Raw genomic sequence first — 19,918 nt, 5'->3', positions numbered from 1 at the left:
GTTGCCCTTCTCTGAACTCTCTCCAGTTCCTGCACCTCCCTCCTAAAGACTGGTGACCAGAACGGGACGGCATACTCCAGATGTATCCGAATCTAAGATTTATAAAGTGACAGGATTATAGTTTTATCTCTGGAATAAATTCCCTCTTTTATGCATGCTAATTTTCTGCTGGCTTTGCTTGCTGTAGCTTGGTATTGCATGCTATTGCTCAGTCTGTCTTCTACTAGGACCCAAAGATCTTTTTCCATCCTGGATTCCCCCAGGGGTTCTCCCCCCCCCCCCAGCGAGTAACTAGCATTCACATTTTTAGCCCCCAAGTGGATTACTTTACATTTTTCAACATTAAACCTCCTTTGCCATGTAGTTTCCCACCCCATTATTTTATTGAGATCCTCTTGTAAGATTACTATATCTTGCTGTGACAGATATGTATATATTCCTTTTATAGCTTTACAATTGCAGTGGGTGCACACTGCTTGATTTTTCTATGAGATAATAAATAAAGTGAGATACTTATCTGATGTTAACCCTTACATTGCAGCAGGAAACCCACTGCAAGGGTGAAGTGTTTTATTCCCCGCGGTTCAGCTATGAATCCCTAACTTCATAATCCCACCTCCACACCTAAACCGCACAAAACACGGTCTGCTTACTACCCCAAGGCAGCAGCTCAGGGGGAGCTCAGAGACAATTCACTTCAGATAGATCTCAGAAGCTTCTAAACTGCATCTCAAATACAAAGCATGCTGCATTTGTCCATTTACAAAAACAGAACTTTACCGGTCTTGGGGTGGCTTGGCTCTTGCCATAACATGCACATATATACAGCATGTTTGCATATTACGTGCCATTCTTCTGTGTTGCAATGTCCATACTCCCCCTTGTCACTCCATTGCCACTGCTGACTTCTTTTGACAGTCTTTTTTTTGGATCTAGCATCTTCTGGCCACTGATGATGTGACTCCTGCGCATGCTTGATGTTGGAGTTACATCATCCCTCCATTCTCAGCATCTCACAGATGCAGAGAGAGAGGAGATTTTCTAAAGCTGGAGCACTCAGAATCTGGTGCAGCTGTGCATAGTAGCCAATCAGCTTCTAACTTCAGCTCGTTCAATTAAGCTTTGACAATAAAACCTAGAAGCTGATTGATTTCTCTGCAGAGCTGCACCAGGTTTTACACTCTCCAGTTTTAGTAAATCTCCCCCAGAGTGTACACATGATAAAAAAAACTGCTGAGAACAATAGAAAGAAGAACATATAAAGTATTTTACGCCAAATAAAAACTCTACCACCTAGTAGTTTTTTGTTTTTGGACCTTAGTTCTCGTTAAAATAACATCCACCAGAATGGCTGTTAATAGGAAACCTTCAATGCTTAAAAAATATTCTGATGTCTTTTATATGTTTTTCAGAACATTGTTGATGAATGGGACAGAAAACTTAACCTCTTTTTTCGTACCATGGAGGAGTGGATGACGTGCCAAAGAAATTGGCTGTACTTGGAACAAATCTTCCTGACATCTGACATCCAGAGGTACTGGCTCTTTAATAACATTATAAGTGGCAGGGGTTGGAGCATCTCACCAAATAATGAAAGCAGATCCCCATTCATTATTATTTAATAGTGAAGTTCAGTTGATTCCTTCACTGACTGGAGGAGTTGTTAAACCCCAATCTAACTTTCAACTAAATACATTCCAGGTGCATCAAAACAAAAGGTGTGCAAAGTCTTACAATTCGTTTTCATTCTAAAGCAGCCACATCCTGAGTAGAAAAGCCTGTCCCCTTCCAGCATATTGTGGAGAAGGACCTTTGTGGAAACAGTGCTCTTTCTACAGTTGTTCGCCACACCCCATCAATACTCCTAGTTGATTAGAGAGTTATAACTCAGACTTGACATGGGTTGTGTAAGACCCCCTTAGATGTGGTGGATAGAATAGTTTTACTTTTTTTAGACTTTTTTACATTTTTTTCACCTGGTGATCCTGCCGGTAACACACGTCCTGTCTTAACCACTTGCCGACCTCACTATACTGAATGACGGCTACAGCGGGGACAGCCAGTTCTGGGAGGCTGTCATATGATGTCCTCCAGTGATCGCACCCACCGTCCGCCTGCACGGTCATCAGTGTCTCCTGGACGCTGCTGATCACAGATTGAGGTAAAGAGCCAATCAGCGGCTCTTTACCACGTGATCAGCTGTGTCCAATAACAGCTGGTCAGGATGTAAACAGAAGCTATTTATCTGCTTTCCTTAACCACGCTGACAGCATGAGAAAGGGAGAAGAGAGCCAATAACCAGCTTCTGTATAAGGGACATGTAAACTGATAATTAGCGCACTGATTATCAGTGTCCTGATTATCAGTGCAGCTCCAGCAGTGTCCATCAGTGCTGCCAATCAGTGCCCACCAGTGCTGCCAATCAGTGCTGCCAATCAGTGCCCACCAGTGTTACCTATTAGTGCCGCCTACCAGTTCCCATCAATGTCACCTACCAGTGCCCATCAGTGCCGCTCATCAGTGCCGCCTGTCAATGCCACCTTTCAGTGCCCATCAGTGTCACCTTTTAGTGCAGCCTTATCAGTGCCTTCTCATCAGTGCAGCCTATCAGTGCTCATCAGTGAAGGAGCGAAAATACCTGTTTGCAAAATTTGCTAACAAACTATGAAAAACTTTTTTTTTTTCACTTTTTCTTTTTTGTTTATTTAGCAAAAGGTTGAAAAAAAACCCCAGTGGTGATTAAATACCACCAAAAGAAAGCTCTATTTGTGTGAAAAGTATGATCAAAATTTTGTTTGGGTACAGTTATCTATGACTGCGCAATAGTCATTTAAAGTGCGATAGCGCTGAAAGCTGAAAATTGGCCTGAGCAGGAAGAGGGTAGAAGTGCCCAGTAGGCCAGTGGTTAAGATGGCCATACACTATACAATCTAAATTATAAAATTTTTGTACAACCTCTTTTAGAGTTTCCAAAACGTTGGAACCGGCGGACACACCTGAACAAGCCATTCAATTGGTGTCAATTCAGGCAGGCCTTTGCACTTCAAAGTTCATGGTAGATCTAAAGGAGAATATTCAATCAGATTTAGTGTATAGCCACCTTTTGGGTGACAACGCCCCCTCATTGCAGTGAGGAGTTATCTCCTTGGGCTAGTCACTTCTGATTTATACAACAGAACATCTTCCCCTTCCTCATCCCTATAACATAATAGGGGTTTGTACTGTAGTCCACAAAATGGAACTAGGCAAGGCCAATAACACTTGAGATCAGCAGAGCATACATATTGTTACAAGCTCACTTGATTTCTGGTAGGAACTGGCAGAAACAGATTTTTGAAGAAATTCATAGATAGGGTTTACATGCACATTGTGTAGAGATGCTAGTAACATACAGTAACATACACTGAGTTTTGGTTGACTTTTGGCTGCCTTTAGGCTAAAGCCATGGTATAAGTCATGTGGTTACTTTTGATGTGCAGAGTCTTTGAAGAGTGAGGTCAGCAGAATGTTCAGGCCGAGCCACTGACTGCCAGGCTGCAGGTTTGATGCAGGCTCACTGCCCACAGGGTGAGAGGACTTACACAGAGACTGGTTGGGGCAGCAATGTACTGTATATTTATATGGTAATGTTCAGCAAGAACAGCAAGCTTTCCAAACTCAGCCACACTGGACCAGAACACTTACATTGAACCAGGCAAGGAGAAGCAATGCACACTGTAGACGATTGACAGCATCCCACAGAGGAGGAGGCTGGAAGGTAGACCAGCAACTAATCACCTTAATCAGGGAGGCTACTGCTAGAGATACAGCGACAGTCCCTACTCTGTCCCTCCTCTATAGGAACCTGGCCCTATGCTAATCCCACTGTCCCTAACTGGCGGGGAATCTGTCCCTGACCTACACACTATGCAGAATGCGCACCAACCCAAAGGTGACAGTGCTCTTTATAAGCACTGCCCACGTCAAAGATGGCTGCCAGATCAGTCATGGTAGCAGCTGCTTCCCTGATGACACCTACAGAGGCCTCGGAGGAACCTGATTTCTCCCTTGTCCTCCACCCTCCCTGCATGGGCGGCCGCCAAACAGCACCACCCTTGCAGGGAGGCTAAATTACATCTGCCTACACTGCACTGCTTTATATGAACATCAGTGTACCGCAGAGATCACATGCCCATTGACTAGGTACTGGTCATGTGACTGACCATCAGAGGGCCCAGACTTCAATTTTTCTGAAAATTAAAAACTTCTTTTAAAATGTTTTTATTCAATTAATTCACTAGCTAGACTTGGAAATATCATAAAATTACTGAGCTGCATTGTAATTTCTGAAACAAATAAATACTACTATGAGTGAATCTACAGGCTTGTAATATTCACCAATGAGGTGATGTAACTTAGGTTGCTGCTGAACACCTAAATGTGTTCCCACATAAACCAAAGACAATAATAACAGTGAAAAGTGAAGCGCTACCTCACTAGCAAAAATGAAAATAAAAATTGCCCAAATATATAAAAAAGGAATTGTGAATACTTCAATGATGCTGTAAATATTGTTAACTGACAGTGATGATGATGACCCCCACATGGTGGGCCTAGAATCAACAATAATAGCTAAATATAATAAAGTGGCAATAATAAAAAATGGTATTAAATGTACAAATGAATGTACAGAATTGTGAGGACTTGACCAACCTGACTAAATTGCAACTGAAATCAGTGTATAAACCCAGCTACTGTACTAGTAATAAATCAAGTCCATCAAAAAGTGAACATGCCAAAACACACAGTGATAGCAATCCTTAACCACTTCAGCCCCAGAAGGTTTTACCCCCTTAATGACCAGGCCATTTTTTGCGATACGGCACTGCTTTATTTTAACTGGCAATTGCGCGGTCGTGCGACGCTGTACCCAAATAAAATTTATGTCCACAAATAGAGCTTTCTTTTGGTGGTATTTGATCATCTCTGTGTTTTTTAATTTTTTGTGCTATAAACAAAAAAAAACAGCGACAATTATGAAAAAAAAAAACAATATTTTTTACTTTTTGCTATAAAACATCCGATAAAATCGAATTTCATCAGATTGGCCAATATATGTTCTGCTACATATTTTTGATAAAATAAAAAATCCCAATAAGCGTATATTGATTGGTTTGCGCAAAAGTTATCGCGTCTACATACTATGGGATATTTTTTATGGCGTTTTTTATTTATTTAATATTTGTTTACTAGTAATGGCAGCGATCAGCGATTTCTAGCAGGACTGCAACATTGCAGCGGACAAATCAGACACCTAACTGACACTTTTGACACTTTTTTGGGGACCAGAGACATTATTACAGTAATCAGTGCTAAAAATATGCACTGTTACTGTTCTAATGACACTGGCAGGGAAGGGGTTAACATCAGAGGGGATCAAAGGGTTAAATGTGTCATTAGGGGGTGCTTGCTTACTTTGGGGTGGGGGGGTTGCTCTGACTGGATAAAAACAGAGATCGGTGTTCCTGCTTAGCAGGAACACATGATCTCTATCTTCTCCCTTGTCAGAACAGTGATCTGCCTTGTTTACATAGGCAGACTGCCACTCTGCCTCTCTCGGGAAATATTGCGGGTGTCCGGTGGACATCGGGTCCTCTAGTGCACTCAAGTGAAACCACTATACACATAGGGGTATATAGTCCCCTCAAATGTCATAGAGATATCCGCAGGTACTCGGCTCTGGAAATCACAGTGTACTTCCTATTGCTGCGCGGTAATGTCACAAGGCTCTGCCCGATGCGTTTCGTCGCCAATCACGTGACTTTCTCAAGGGGTACTGGTCATGTGACTGACCATCAGAGAGGCCCAGAATTCAATTTTTATGAAAATGTAAAACTTCTTTTAAAACATTTTTATTTAATTTATTCACTAAGTTGACTTGGAAATATAAAAAGATTGACCTGCATTGTAATTGCTGTTGGGTCTGCTGTAATATATTCCAATAGGGGTTATATACTGTATTGATGTGCACTGTCGCAAGTAAAAGAAGACAGCTGATCTTCAAAACTTTCATAGATGCTGATTTGGTCCTAAACTTTTTGCAGCCTGAGAAAAGTGATGCAGTTATATTGCCCTAGGGGCCAGCCAAGCTGTAGATATTTTGCATTGATGTCATCTTTACACGATTACATGTAATTCTGTAGTCCGTGTAAAGAAAATTCATTGTGACACTTGATTATTCTTTTATTACAAAACAATACAATTTATTTTTTTTCCTAGCATATTATAGGATAATATGTATGCCAATACTAGTACAGAATTCAGCTGACTCTGAGATGTGAAAACTTTAAAGTGAAATTTGTTCAAAATACAAGTTTTACAACATATACAGAACTTGGGCAATTGGAAGCCAGGGTAGGGATTGGCAGAGAGGGGTAGCAGACAGTGAGTGGTTGGTAAGGTAGATAAGCTTGGCAGGAGCATTCATGGTGGACTGAAGAGGGTATTGCCTATGGAGAGGTAGGTCTATGGAAAGGGAATTGTGGTTGATTTAGTACACGCAAATAGACTGTGCACTTTGTAAAGTGTAGTTGCTCCAGAGCTGAGTAAATGAGGTAGCACTACATTTGGGAAAAAATACCCAATCACATGCAAGGAAAATAAAAAAATTGCATTTTTACTTGCACATGTTTGGATGATGGAAGTCAGCAGAGCTTCTGCTTATTTACTAAACTCTGGGGCAATTTTTCTTGCAGAGTGCAACTGCACTTTGCAAAGTGCACAGTCTCTTTGCCTTTAGTAAATCAACCCAATGTGTTATAGCCCCATATTATGTACATTAATTGCCTTTGAAAACCCAGATATTACCTGGTAAATGTACCAGTGATGTCATTACTGGGTTTCACATAGCCTGTGCAGAAAGCTGGGCTATGGCAGGGACCCAGCAGTCCCCATTCACTACAGGCTGCCTGCAGAAAGCTACAAAGAGGTGAATAAAAGACCAGTCACCCTGTACAACAAGACAGAGCAGCGGTGACCAGTTTGTATTACAGAAAGCTCCTGCCCAGAAACAAAGGGGATTTTCTTGCTGGATTACTGCACAGATCTGCAGGAAATACACAAATGAGGCCAATATTCAAGATTAAGATTACACGTTAATTGCATTTAGGCAATGTTTGTTTAGCCTGCTGACAGTTTCTTATATCTCTCTAAATTATCACTTTTGGGGAGGACTTATCTTTCAAAAGAACCATGAAAAAGAAAGTGCTTCTGTATTTAGACTTTTATTTCTCGTTATAGGCAGCTCCCGGCAGAGGCCAAGCTGTTCGCCCAAGTGGACAGTTCCTGGAAAGAATTAATGAGCCACACGAAGGATAGACTCAATGCCCTACGGGCTGCTACTGCACCAGGAGTCCTTGAGATCCTACAGACTAACAATGCTCATTTGGAGAAGATAGTAAAATGTCTGGAGGTAGGTGAAAGAAGCAGCTGGCATGTTTGCTGCCCCGTATTTCTCCTGCTGGTGGCATTCACCCTCCGATTGCAAATTGTCACCAGTCATTGTCTTTCTTGAGATCACTCTACCTTCCTGAGCAGTGACTGTTGTTAGGTCTATTTATGCCGGTTGCCCTGTCAGCCAAGTACCTTGAATTTTCTCTCTTCTAGTTTGCAGTCTTTTTATTTTGCCTTTTACTTTTAAGTTACCCAGAGACAGAATAAAATTCAGCCGGTTCAGCAGGGACAGGATGAATTTCGCTCAGTGTGTGGCCGTCCCTGTTCAACAGTTAATCATTAGATCTACTTCTGTCAGATGGGCAAGCTGGAAAACTTTTGTTGATCAATAGAGGAGAGTCCCACTGTCAGAATACAAAATCCCTGGGGGAAGGGGAGATTCCTTGATCCTCCTCTCATGTGTAGATGGAGGAACCTGTTCATTTTGTTTTGTTTTTTTCTTTTTTTCGTTTAGCCCGCGAGCTGAAAAAAAAAAGAACCATCTATGACCAGCTTAAGATTTTTGGTTTACATTTTGTTCTACTGCAGCTAGATTGCATTATCTGCTGTAACATTAGCCACAAAGGGACCTCTCCTGAGATGTTAACATAATACTATGCTATCATTTATGCTGGACTGTATGATTAAACAAGTAGTAAATGCGCTGACATATTTTCTTTTCCTGGAGAAATGGCAGTTCTAGTTCCTCTTCAGCACTGCTCACACATGCAAAGGTTTAGCCTGGATTTAGGAGATGTACAAGGTAAGCTGTGTGAACTGACATGCGGGCACCTTATGGCAGTGGCTGCTTCCCACCAATTCTACCGATTTGCAACCTATAATGAGAAATACAGGTGCTGTCTCTGCTTACCACCTTCTGAAAATGCTATTTGCGTAGCTCACTTTGTCAATACTTTTTGAGTCATAGACCAAAAAAACAGAAACCCGAACTCCTTATCTACATACAGTATATCACAAAAGTGAGTTTTTTGTGATATATGTCACATTTTTGTAAATGTTTTATTATATCTTTTCCTGTGACAACACTGAGGAAATGACACTTTGCTACAATGTAAAGTAGTGAGTGTACAGCTTGTATAACAGTGTAAATTTGCTGTCCCCTCAAAATAACAACACACGGCCATTAATATCTAAGCCGTTGGCAACAAAAGTGAGTACACCCCTAAGTGGAAATGTCTGAATTGGGCCCTAAGTGTCAATATTTTTTGTGGCCACCATTATTTTCCAGCACTGCCTTAACCCTCTTGGGCATGGAGTTCACCAGAGCTTCACAGGTTGCCACTGGAGTCCTCTTCCACTCCTCCATGACGACATCACTGAACTGGTGAAAGTTAGAGACCTTGCGCTCCTCCATCTTCCGTTTGAGGATGCCCCACAGATGCTCAATAGGGTTTAGACCTGGAGACATGCTTGGCCAGTCCATCACCTTTACCCTCAGGTTCTTTAGCAAAGCAGTGGTCATCTTGGAGGTGTGTTTGGGGTCATTTTGATGTTGGAATACTGCCCTGCAGCCCAGTCTCCAAAGGGAAGGGATCATGCTCTGCTTCAGTATATCACAGTACAAGTTGGCATTCATGGTTCCCTCAAGGAACTGTAGCTCCCCAGTGCCGGCAGCACTCATGCAGCCCCAGACCATGACACTTTCACCACCATGCTTGACTGTAGGCAAGACACACTTGTCTTTGTACTCCTCACCTGGTTGCCGCCACACAGGCTTGACACCATCTGAACCAAATAAGTTTATCTTGGTCTCATCAGACCACGTGACATGGCTCCAGTAACCCATGTCCTTAGTCTCCTTGTCTTCAGCAAACAGTTTGCGGGCTTTCTTGTGCATCATCTTTAGAAGAGGCTTCCTTCTGGGATGACAGCCATGCAGACCAATTTGATGTAGTGTGTGGCGTATGGTCTGAGCACTGACAGGCTGACCCCCCCACAACCCTTCAACCTCTGCAGCAATGCTGGCAGCACTCATACGTCTATTTCCCAAAGACAACCTCTGGATATGATGCTGAGCATGTGCACTCAACTTCTTTGGTCGACCATGGCAAGGCCTGTTCTGAGTGGAACCTGTCCTGTTAAACCTCTGTATGATCTTGGCTACCGTGCTGCAGCTCAGTTTCAGGGTCTTCTTTTAGCCTAGGCCATCTTTATGTAGAGCAACGCTTCTTTTTTTCCAGATCCTCAGAGAGTTCTTTGCCATGAGGTGCCATGTTAAACTTCCAGTGACCAGTATGAGAGAGTGAGAGCAATAACAAATTTTACACATTTGCTCCCCATTCACACCTGGGACCTTCTAACACTAACGAGTCACATGACACTGGGGAGGGAAAATGGCTAATTGGGCCCAATTTGGACATTGCCACTTAGGGATATACTCAGTCAGCGGTTTAGACAGCAATGACGGTGTGTTGAATTATTTTGAGGGGACAGCAAATTTACACTGTTATGCAAGCTGTACACTCACTACTTTACATTGTAGCAAAGAGTCATTTCTTCAGTATTGTCACATGAAAAGATATAATAAAATATTTACAAAGATGTGAGGGTTGTACTCACTTTTGTGAGATACTGAATATGTTGCAGGTTATTGACTCAGAAACGAGCACAAAAGAATCAGCAAAGAGGTTTGCTATGACTACTAGGCACCCAGTGGTTTTAGAAAGGTGTTAGCAGTGGTGTTTTTCCCATATAGGGCTGTTTTAGATGGGCGGCTTGGGAGTGAAAAAAAACAAGTGGCTCTACACAAGCTGCAGCCAAGGTATTTTTAAATTAAGTGCAGACTTTGACAGACAGCGCCGCCTATCAAACTCATCCATCGAGTTCAATGATGCCGCACTGCAACCAGTTGTTGTTTGGCAATTTAAAAAGAAAAGTAAAAAGCAAACCAAAAAAAAACAGGCTTTCAGGAGTTGGTAGTAGCACATCTGGCATCAACTGCTGCTTTACTGACCTCTGAAAAGGGATCAACCACATATTGCTTTTCAGAGTGTGGTAAGCAGAACTGCTGATGTGAAAGAAGCTATGTTGTTTTTCCTTTAAAAAGACCACAGTTTCTCCGCTAACTGTTTCAGAGGGTGTGGACAAGAAGGGTCTGCACATCATATATGGTAGACATGCCCAAAGGTTAAAAGATTTTGGATTCTAGTTTCAGTTTAATTTTTTCCATTACACATAATAGTCTAAAAGAAATCTTGTTGGCAATCCCTTCTGAACAAACTCATAGAGGAGGCACCACAACATACTAAAAAATTGATCTAGTTTAATTTTCTGGCAGCTATGATAGTTATCGCCAGGTCGTGGACATCTCCATCCATCCCATTTGCATTGATAAAAGTAAAATTTTCCATTATGATGAAGAAAAAACTGACAACCATCTTGAATGATAAAATACCTTTATTTGATAAAATATGACAAACATGGTTACAGTAACTTTCAGATGAACGATAAACAACCTAAAATTTTGGGTCCTGATGCATCTTCATCCTCTTTTTTCCCCCTTTTTTCCTTTGTTTTTCACACACTTTTTCTTTTTTCTTCATTTCTACAATACTTTATCTTAACTGTTGTGAAAGGCATGACCTTGTTTTTTCGTACAGAAACATTGGTACACTACAACACACATCTCTATGCATAAGAATATTTGTTGTTAATGACAATTATTAGGTTGACAATTGTTCCTGTGATTTATACAGCAGTGTAAGTTCCTTATTGTTACTATATCTTTTATTATTACCAAACTTATCAACAGATTATCTTACAGAAGAGGACCACAGTTTCACTAAAAATGACTGGACTTAAATGCTTGTGCTAGTGCTGTGCTAACAAAAACTTGTTCCTTAATGTTCATACCCTTATATTCCCCACTGATAAGATAATAAGCCATCCCTTGTATTTTGCTTATCCTGTCTGGCGTGTGCTGATTTTATACTATATAAGAGGCCTGTAATTGTACTGGGCTTTGTTATGCTCAGAGCGTGAGGCTTGCACAGCTTGCTTTGCCTAAATGATCACAGTTTTCTAAATGTAATATCCTTGATCATTGTGAATATAAGTAATGGACCTTCAAGGGAAACTACACTCTTTTCATGTTTTTGAAATTTTAGATTTCAATAGATTTTTATTTAATTTATGTGCAAAGAAAAATACACAAGAAAGCATAGAGTTAACATCTGCTATGAAAATAAACAGAGAACAATGTTGAACAGTTGACATAGCCCCCGAAGGAGCGCGTGGCAATGGTATACAAGGCAGAGAGCACCCTTCCGGTTATTCCCCGAACCGGGGCGACGCCAACCAGGTCCGGGCCCGCCCCCAGGGGAACATGCTGCGCCCCAAGGAGGAGAGCGGTCACCCAATCCCCAGCCTGCCGCAACATCACCGGCCTCGGAAAGCCGATTCAATCGCATTGATATACCAAGGCTACCGATATGGCAAATTACAGCGTAAGAGCCGCTTTAAGCGGCAGTGACAGATCTATAATGATCCAAGGAGGACCAGGTCTGCAGAGTGTCAAAGCAGTGGAAATAAAAAGGAGTACAGGTAAGAATGAAAAGGAAAGAAAGAAAAGAAGGGATAAGGAAGAGGTGGGGGATGGAAAGGGGGGGAGTAAGAGACAGGAGCGGTAAGGGGTTGGTGTCCAGGTCCGCTAGAGAGGGGTCAAGATAGCAACAGAGAGTCATCAGCTCTCAAGTTACAAAGGGTATATCCTCGAATTTACAGGGGGCCCGCCAGATATCTCATCCAGGGGTCCCAAAGAGGTGCATTTTGTCTTGGAGAATGGCCACCATTCTCTCATTGACCATGATCCAGGTCAGCTTAGCTTTAAGCAGCTCCAGCAATATCGCTGGCGATCTCCAGGATCGGGCTATGGCAATTTTGGCCCCCGTAAAGATAAAGGCAACCAAGCGTTTGACGTGTTTGGGGGCCTGTTCAATAGGTTTTCCCAATAGCGCATGTAGAGGGGACTTGACCAAATTAACGTTGGTAAGTGAGTATATAAAATTATACTCTCGGATCCAGAATCTGCGGACCTTGGGACAGGTCCACCAGATGTGTAGAACTGTGCCCGATTGACCACAGCCCCGAAAGCATAAAAGAGAGGCCTCCCAGACTGCTGCCACCAACCGGACCGGGACCATATACCACCTCAAGAAGACTTTATAGTTGGCTTCTATCAGAGAAGTATTAATCAGGGATTTCGAGTTCAGCTGCACCAACTTATTCCATTCCGCTCTGTCCAATTCCTCCCCCAAGTCTGCTTCCCAATGGGTCATATAAGGCAGTTTAGTACAGTAATCATGCAATACATTGTATATCGTAGCTATGTAGCCTTTCTGTTTATCAATTGTGTTGCATAGATACTCCATGGGAGTCGAGGTTGCTAGGTCACAATAACGTTTCATAGAGGCAGCATAGTGGGAAATCTGAGTATAGCGAAAAACCTCACCCTCTAGAAGAGAGTGTTTTTCCTGTAGTGTAGCTCTAGGGAGCAGACCCCTCCTATCACAAAGGTCCGCCAGATGGAGAAATCCCTTATTGGTCCACCATTCAAAAGCAGGAGGACAGAGGCCCGGAGGGAACCGCGGATTGCCCAGTAGGGGTGCCAACGGTGTGTGGGGAGACTTGAAGCCATGGCGTTTCGCCAGTGTGTCCCATATCCCCAGGGACAGAGATAAAGTGGGGCATAGGATCGCAGGACAATCTTTGGGCTGCAGCCACATCAGGTGATTAATTGGAGTAGTGGGCAAATGGGTGGCTTCAAGCTGCATCCAAATCGGGTGGGGCATTTTACAATCTGATTAAGTGAGTGAGCTAAGCAGCATAATATTATTTAAGTAAGTCGGGGACCCCCAGACCCCCCCTCGCAATTTGGGTGTAAACAGAGTTCGCCTATTCACTCTGGGCCTCTTGTCCCCCCATATAAACTGAACAAGCTTATTCTGAAATGCTTTAAGATCAGGCATATTAATTGAGATCGCTAAGGTGCGAAACAAGTAAAGTAACCCTGGTAAAACATTCATCTTCACCGAATGCAACCTGCCGAACCACGACGGAGGGCTAACCGCCCATCTCAGGAGGTCCTCCCGCAAAGTCTTGTACAGGGGAGGATAGTTGGAGGCGTAGAGCGTGGCTACCGAGGGAGTCAGGTGGATGCCTAGGTATGGTAGAGACCTATCCTGCCATTTAAAGGGAAAATTGGTTTTAATAGCAGACACAGTGGCGTCATCCAGGGTGAGGTTTAGGGCCTGGGACTTGGAATGGTTCACCCGCAGTCCAGAGATCGCAGTGAACGACCCCAAGTCCTGAAGCAAATTAGGGACCGAGACCAGCGGGGTAGACAAGTACAGTAAAATGTCGTCTGCGAGGAGGGCACACTTGTGCACCCCAGTTCCACAGGCAATATATTTTTGAAATTTTAAATGAATATGCTTAGCTTAAAGCCTAACTTTTTGCCTAGCCCCTTTACCCCTCCCCCTTTCCCCACAGAGTCCTCGGCTGTCAGTTTTCTTTCTTTTTAATACTCACTCTTTAAGTCTTTATGTCAATCACTCTGGGTCCTTTTTTTTGGCCTTCTTGTTGCAACGCAAAGCAGTCCTGGATGGTATAAAGAGTGGCGCTGATGTGATGGTGCCAGCACTGTATAATTGTACTTATGCTACAAATATGCTGGGGATCCCAGCATATTTGTAGCATTCACCATAATTGAAAGTGTCGTATGAATGAAGGATTTCTACAATTAGCTGGGATTACCACTGTGGGCTAAGTCATGTTGATTTTCATATGCAATATGGTGGACTATATGGGCTCTGTCAAATATTGATCGAGCTCACATAAGCCCCAATATATTGTCATTGTTATATGGTGGTTCTGATTTTTAAGATTACAAGACCCCCATTTAGAGGGGATTTGGTCTTCTTTTTATATGTAATTTAATAAAATCTAAATTCTTTTAAACGGTTTTTCTTTATTATTAATTGCCTACACAATCCCACAAAAAAAAGGATAAAAATTATTTGACCAAATGGATTGAGGGATAACATTTCAGTTAGAGATAAGTTTTTATATTTGAAACCCCTGCTGGTGTTCATAGTGAATGTAAATTACATAAGAGTTGCATGCTAATGCTATAGAACATTTGTAAAGTTTGTAATTATATATGTACTGTACATGGAGGAAGACGTATTTGCTTATTAGAGGCTCTGCTTCCTGCTTCGTAGTGATGCACATTGACTGGGCTTTATTACGCCACTATTTTAGTGAAAGGCTGTGGGTCAGGTCTGACTTAATTAAATATAGTAGATCTACGTTCTACTAACAGAACTTATTTCTGCACTCAATAAACTAAATATATGCCCAATCACCTAAATATGATATGAGATTTAACATGTAAATTTCATTTAAATAGTCATTTATTTATTTTTTTTAAATTTGCTGGCTTTATTAAAATAATACCTTGTGATCCTGACATGAAGGTCTTTGTTTAACCGCTTCCATACAGTGCAGTTAGACCCCCTTCCTGCCCAGACCAATTTTCAGCTTTCAGCACTCTCACACTTTGAATGACAATTGCTCAGTCATGCTACACTGTAACCAAACAAAATTTTTATCATTTTTTTCACACAAATAGAGCTTTCTTTTGGTGGTATTTGATCACAACTGGGGTTTTTTTTTCCGTGATATAAGCAAAAAAAGAGCAAAAATTTTGCAAAAAAAACACTTTTTTTTAGTTTCTATTATAAAATTTTGCAAAAAATTAATTTTTCTTCATACATTTGGGCCAAAATTTATACTGCTACATATCTCTGGTAAAATTAACCCAAATTAGTGTATATTATTTAGTCTGTGTGAAAGTTATTGAGTCTAGAAGCTATGGTACCAATTACTGAAAATTGATCACACCAGATGTACTGATGGCCTATCTCCTTTCTTGAGGCCCTGAAATGTCAGGACAGTACAAATACCCCCCAAATGACCCTTTTTTGTAAAGTAGACAGTCCAAGGTATTTAGTAAGAGGCATGGTGAGTTTTTTGAAGTTATAATTTTTTCCCACAATTCTTGGGAAAATGAAGAAAACATTTTTTTTTCTATTTTTTTCCCAAAACGTTGTCAATTTATAAGCTATTTCTAACACATAGCATGTACACAGCAAAAATGACACCCCAAAATTCATTCTGCTACTCCTTCTGAGTATGGTGATACCACATGTGTGAGACTTTTACACAGCCTGGCCACAAAAAGAGACTCCACGTCCAAGTAGCACCATAAGGCGTTTTAGGAGCATAAATACACATAAAACTTTCTTACTACCTATCACACTTTTCAAGGCCCTAGAGCACCAATACAATGGAAAAGTCCACAAAATGACCCCATTTTGGAAAGCAAACACTCCAACGTATATTCTATGAGGCATTATGGGTCCTTTTAACATGTCATTTTTTTCCACAAGTTTTTGGAAAATGTGGGAAAAAAATAAAAACTTTTTTTTTTACACAAAGTTGTAAATTTATAGAATATTCCTAACACATAGCATGTACATAGCAAAAATGACACCCCAAAATACATTCTGCCACTCCTCCTGAGTATGGCAATACCACATGTGTGAGACTTTTTCACAGCCTAGCCATATAGAGGGGCCTAAACATCCAAGGAGCATCATCATGCATCCTAGCCACTTGCCTAGGCCTATTTTTGACATTTGGTGTTTACAAGCTAAAATCAGTTGTTTTTGCTAGAAAACTACTTAGAACCCCAAAACATTATATATTTTTTTTTAGCAGAGACCCTAGAGAATAAAATGGAGATTATTGCAATATTTTTTATCACACCGTATTTGCGCAGCGGTCTTCCAAACGCAATTTTTTGAGAAAAAAATCACTTTTTTTAATTAAAAAATAAGAAAACAGTAAAGTTAGCCCAATTGTTTTCCATAATGTGAAAGATAATGTTACGCCGAGTAAATAGATACCCAACATGTCATGCTTCAAAATTGCGCACGCTCACAGAATGGTGACAAACTTTGGTACTTAAAAATCCCCATAGGCGACATTTTAAAAATTTCTACAGGTTGCTATCTTAGAGTTACAGAGGAGGTCTAGGGCTCAAATTATTACTCTTGCTCTAACGATCGCGACGATACCTCACATGTGTAGTTTGAACACTGTTTACATATGTGGGCGGGGTTTCCGTATGCGTTCGCTTCTGCGCGCGAGCTCGCGGGGACAGGGCGCTTTAATTTTTTTTTTTTTTTTTTTTACTATTTATTTTATTTATTATTTTTTATTTTTACACTGTTTTTTTAAAAAAAAAAATTGATCATTTTTATTTCTATTACAAGAAATGTAAACATTACTTGTAATAGAAAAAGGCACGACAGGACCTCTTTTTTGTGAGATCTGGGGTCAAAAAGTCCTCAGATCTCACAAGTACACTAAAAGATAGATAAAAAAAAAAAAAAAAAATTAAAAAAAAATTAAATAAAATGAAAAAAAAAAAGGGGACCTTTAAACTGGTTGCTAGGCAATGACGTTTGCCGTAGCTCCGGTCCTCCAAGACCATAGAGTCAAGTGAGGGCAAGCTCGCCCTCACTCGACATCCTGTCTGTGAGGATCTGGGACCGGATCGTTTTCCCCGCTGCCGGCGGGTCCGGTAAACGGGGAAAAGGACCAGAATGCAGCGGGAGGGGGGGGGCACCTCTTCCGCCACCCCGGAAGGGTGATCCCGCGGCGAATCCGCCGCTGGGACCACCCTTATCGGAAAGCCAACCGTCCACCGTTTAAAAAAATACCAGGGTTGTGGCAGCTATCTACTGCCATAACACCGGTATTTAGGTTTAAACGGACGACGTATATAAACCTTTTTGGACTTGGACATGGTGGCTGTATGAAGGGTGACAGGTACTCGGGTACTTTGCTGGGCAGGTGACAGGTACTCTGGTACTGATGAGCAAGTGGCAGGTACTCGAGTACTCCGATAGGCAGGTGACAGGTACTCGGGTACTCTTATGGGCAGGTGACAGGCAGGTGATAGGTACTGATGAGTAGTACTGATACTGATAGGTGATACTGATACTGTACTGATGATGGGTACGGATGATCAGTACTGATACTAATAGGTGATAGGTACTGATGGGTACTGATGAGTACTGATGAGTAGTGATGGGTAATGATGAGCAGGTGGCAAGTACTCGGGTACTTCAGGTGTCAGGTACTCTGATGAGCAGGTGGAAGGTACTCGGGTACTCTGTTGGGTAGGTGACAGGTACTTGGGTACTCTGATGGGTAGGTGACAGGTACTCGGGTACTCCGATGACGGGTACTCAAAGTACCAGAGTACCTGTCGTCAGAGTACCCGAGTACCTGTCATCAGAGTACCCGAGTACCTGTCATCAGGGTACCCGAGTACCCGTCATCAGAGTATCCGAGTACCTGTCATCAGAGTATCCGAGTACCTGTCATCAGAGTACCCGAGTACCTGTCATCAGAGTACCCGAGTACCTGTCATCAGAGTACCCGAGTACCCATCATCAGAGTACCCGAGTACCTGTCACCAGCCCATCAGAGTACCTGTCATCAGAGTACCCGAGTACCTGTCATCAGAGTACCCGAGTACCTGTCATCAGAGTACCCGAGTACCCATCATCAGAGTACCCGAGTACCTGTCATCAGAGTACCCGAGTACCTATCATCAGAGTACCCGAGTACCTGTCATCAGAGTACCTGATGGGCTGGTGACAGGTACTCGGGTACTTTGATGGGCTAGTGACAGGTGCTCTTTATTGGGGGGGGGGGGGCAATCAGTGTGTTTGGGGTGCACTGTAGTTGGTAACTAGCTGTTACCAAAATCTCCTCCTCACACAGGATCAGTGTGTGAGGAGGAGAACACGGTGACAGCTAGTTACCGTGTTCTCTGATGACATTTGTGACCGGCTGTGATTGGACACAGCCGGTCACGTGGTAAAGAGCCAATTTCATTGGCTCTTTACCTAGATCGGGGATCGACTCTGTCCGAGGGACGAGCCTCGTCCCCGATCGCCGCGCTGCGCGCCCCCGGGGGCGCGCATTAAGGAAGGAACGAGCGGCTCGCGCTGGAGCCGCTCATGTGATCGGCTGTGATTGACACAGCCGATCACGTGGTAAACAGCCAATTTCATTGGCTGTTTACCTTGATCGGGGTTGGGCTCAGTCCGAGGGACGAGCCTCACCCCCAATCGCCGCGCTGCGCGCCCCTGGGGGCGCGCAGTAGCGGGGAGATCCGGGCGCCGTCATATGACGTCCGCCCGGATCGAGAAAGGATTTGTGCCGACGTCATTTGACATGACGCGGTACGGAAGGGGTTAAACACTTCTTGTTACAGGGTGACAACTGTCTCCCAGATGTACTTCTGTGTTGTCACCCTGTCACAGGCACCCCTGGAGGAGACTACAAGTAGCCAGTGAGGACACATATTGCATGGGCATGTTCAACCAATGTTAATATCTGTGAGCCAGTCCAGAACAATGATGTGCAGCCAATGGTGGATCGATTGCATATAGACATGAAGTGGCTGAAGGAGGCTGTAGAAGTTCAGCAGCTCTGAAGGCAGTATTTTACAAAAAAAATTGACAAACACAACAACTGTAATGTTTATACTTTAACAAAATAATGACATCCAGTTAGGGTTTCAACTATTTATGGCTTATGGACTAATAGCATATTAGATGAGCTTTGGTGTTTATACTTGCCTTCACTGCCTCCCTGTTCCGATGGTCTGTGAAAATCCTGGTGTTTTCGCGACAGGAGGAACAGCGACATTGTGGCAGCATTCACACTTGTACGACTCCAAAGTTGCGCCAACTTTGGAGTGCAACTTTGACACAACTTTGGATGGGTGAAACTTGCATACGACTTTGGCTTTGATCAGTTTTAATGGACAACTGTTGCACAGCTTGCATTGTATATTATTCAGGTATGACTTTCATGCAACTTCTGAGGGTTAACATTGAAGTCTGTGGCCCTCAACTTGCATGAAAATCAGACCAAAGTAGTTCATGAACTACTTTGAAGTTGCTGCAACTTTAAGTTGCGCATATATGAATGGGTATCATTGGAAAATATGGGGAATGACATGTCGTGCAACTCTAATGTCCAAAGTTGCATGACAAGTTGCACAAGAGTGAAAGGGGCCTAAAACTGTTGACATACCTGCAGTTAGCCCCATCTACACTAATGGGCCATACACACTAGAAGATTTTCTGAAGACTTTTTCCTTTAGACTTACCAAAACCATATAATATGTGGTCAAACCTAAACACTTTCAATTAGTATGCAATCTGGCAGGCCCTTGCACTACGTAGAAAAGGTAAATCTGAAGGAAATCTAACCACAAAAGTTGGATAGTGTGTATCCAGCTTATGTCTAGAACTTCCCAAAAGATCCATGTAATGCC

General features: G+C 42.4%; 1 protein-coding gene across 1 annotated transcript in view; it reads left to right on the top strand.

Moving 5' to 3' along the window:
* DNAH14 (dynein axonemal heavy chain 14) overlaps positions 1-19,918 on the top strand; it is a gene marked incomplete at its 3' end in the record, with an annotated part of 442,814 nt that overhangs the window by 160,595 nt on the left and 262,301 nt on the right. The window contains exons 22-23 of the mRNA XM_082252323.1: positions 1,413-1,534; positions 7,279-7,450. Of these exons, the coding sequence (XP_082108449.1) occupies positions 1,413-1,534; positions 7,279-7,450 (294 nt within the window). The remainder of the gene's footprint in view (positions 1-1,412; positions 1,535-7,278; positions 7,451-19,918) is intronic.

This window comes from Pelophylax lessonae (assembly GCF_965119305.1).
Source record: "Pelophylax lessonae genome assembly, chromosome: 3".
Taxonomy (NCBI): Eukaryota; Metazoa; Chordata; class Amphibia; order Anura; family Ranidae; genus Pelophylax; species Pelophylax lessonae.
Note: the sequence above shows the minus strand (reverse complement) of the source record. Positions and strands in the feature narration are given on the sequence as shown.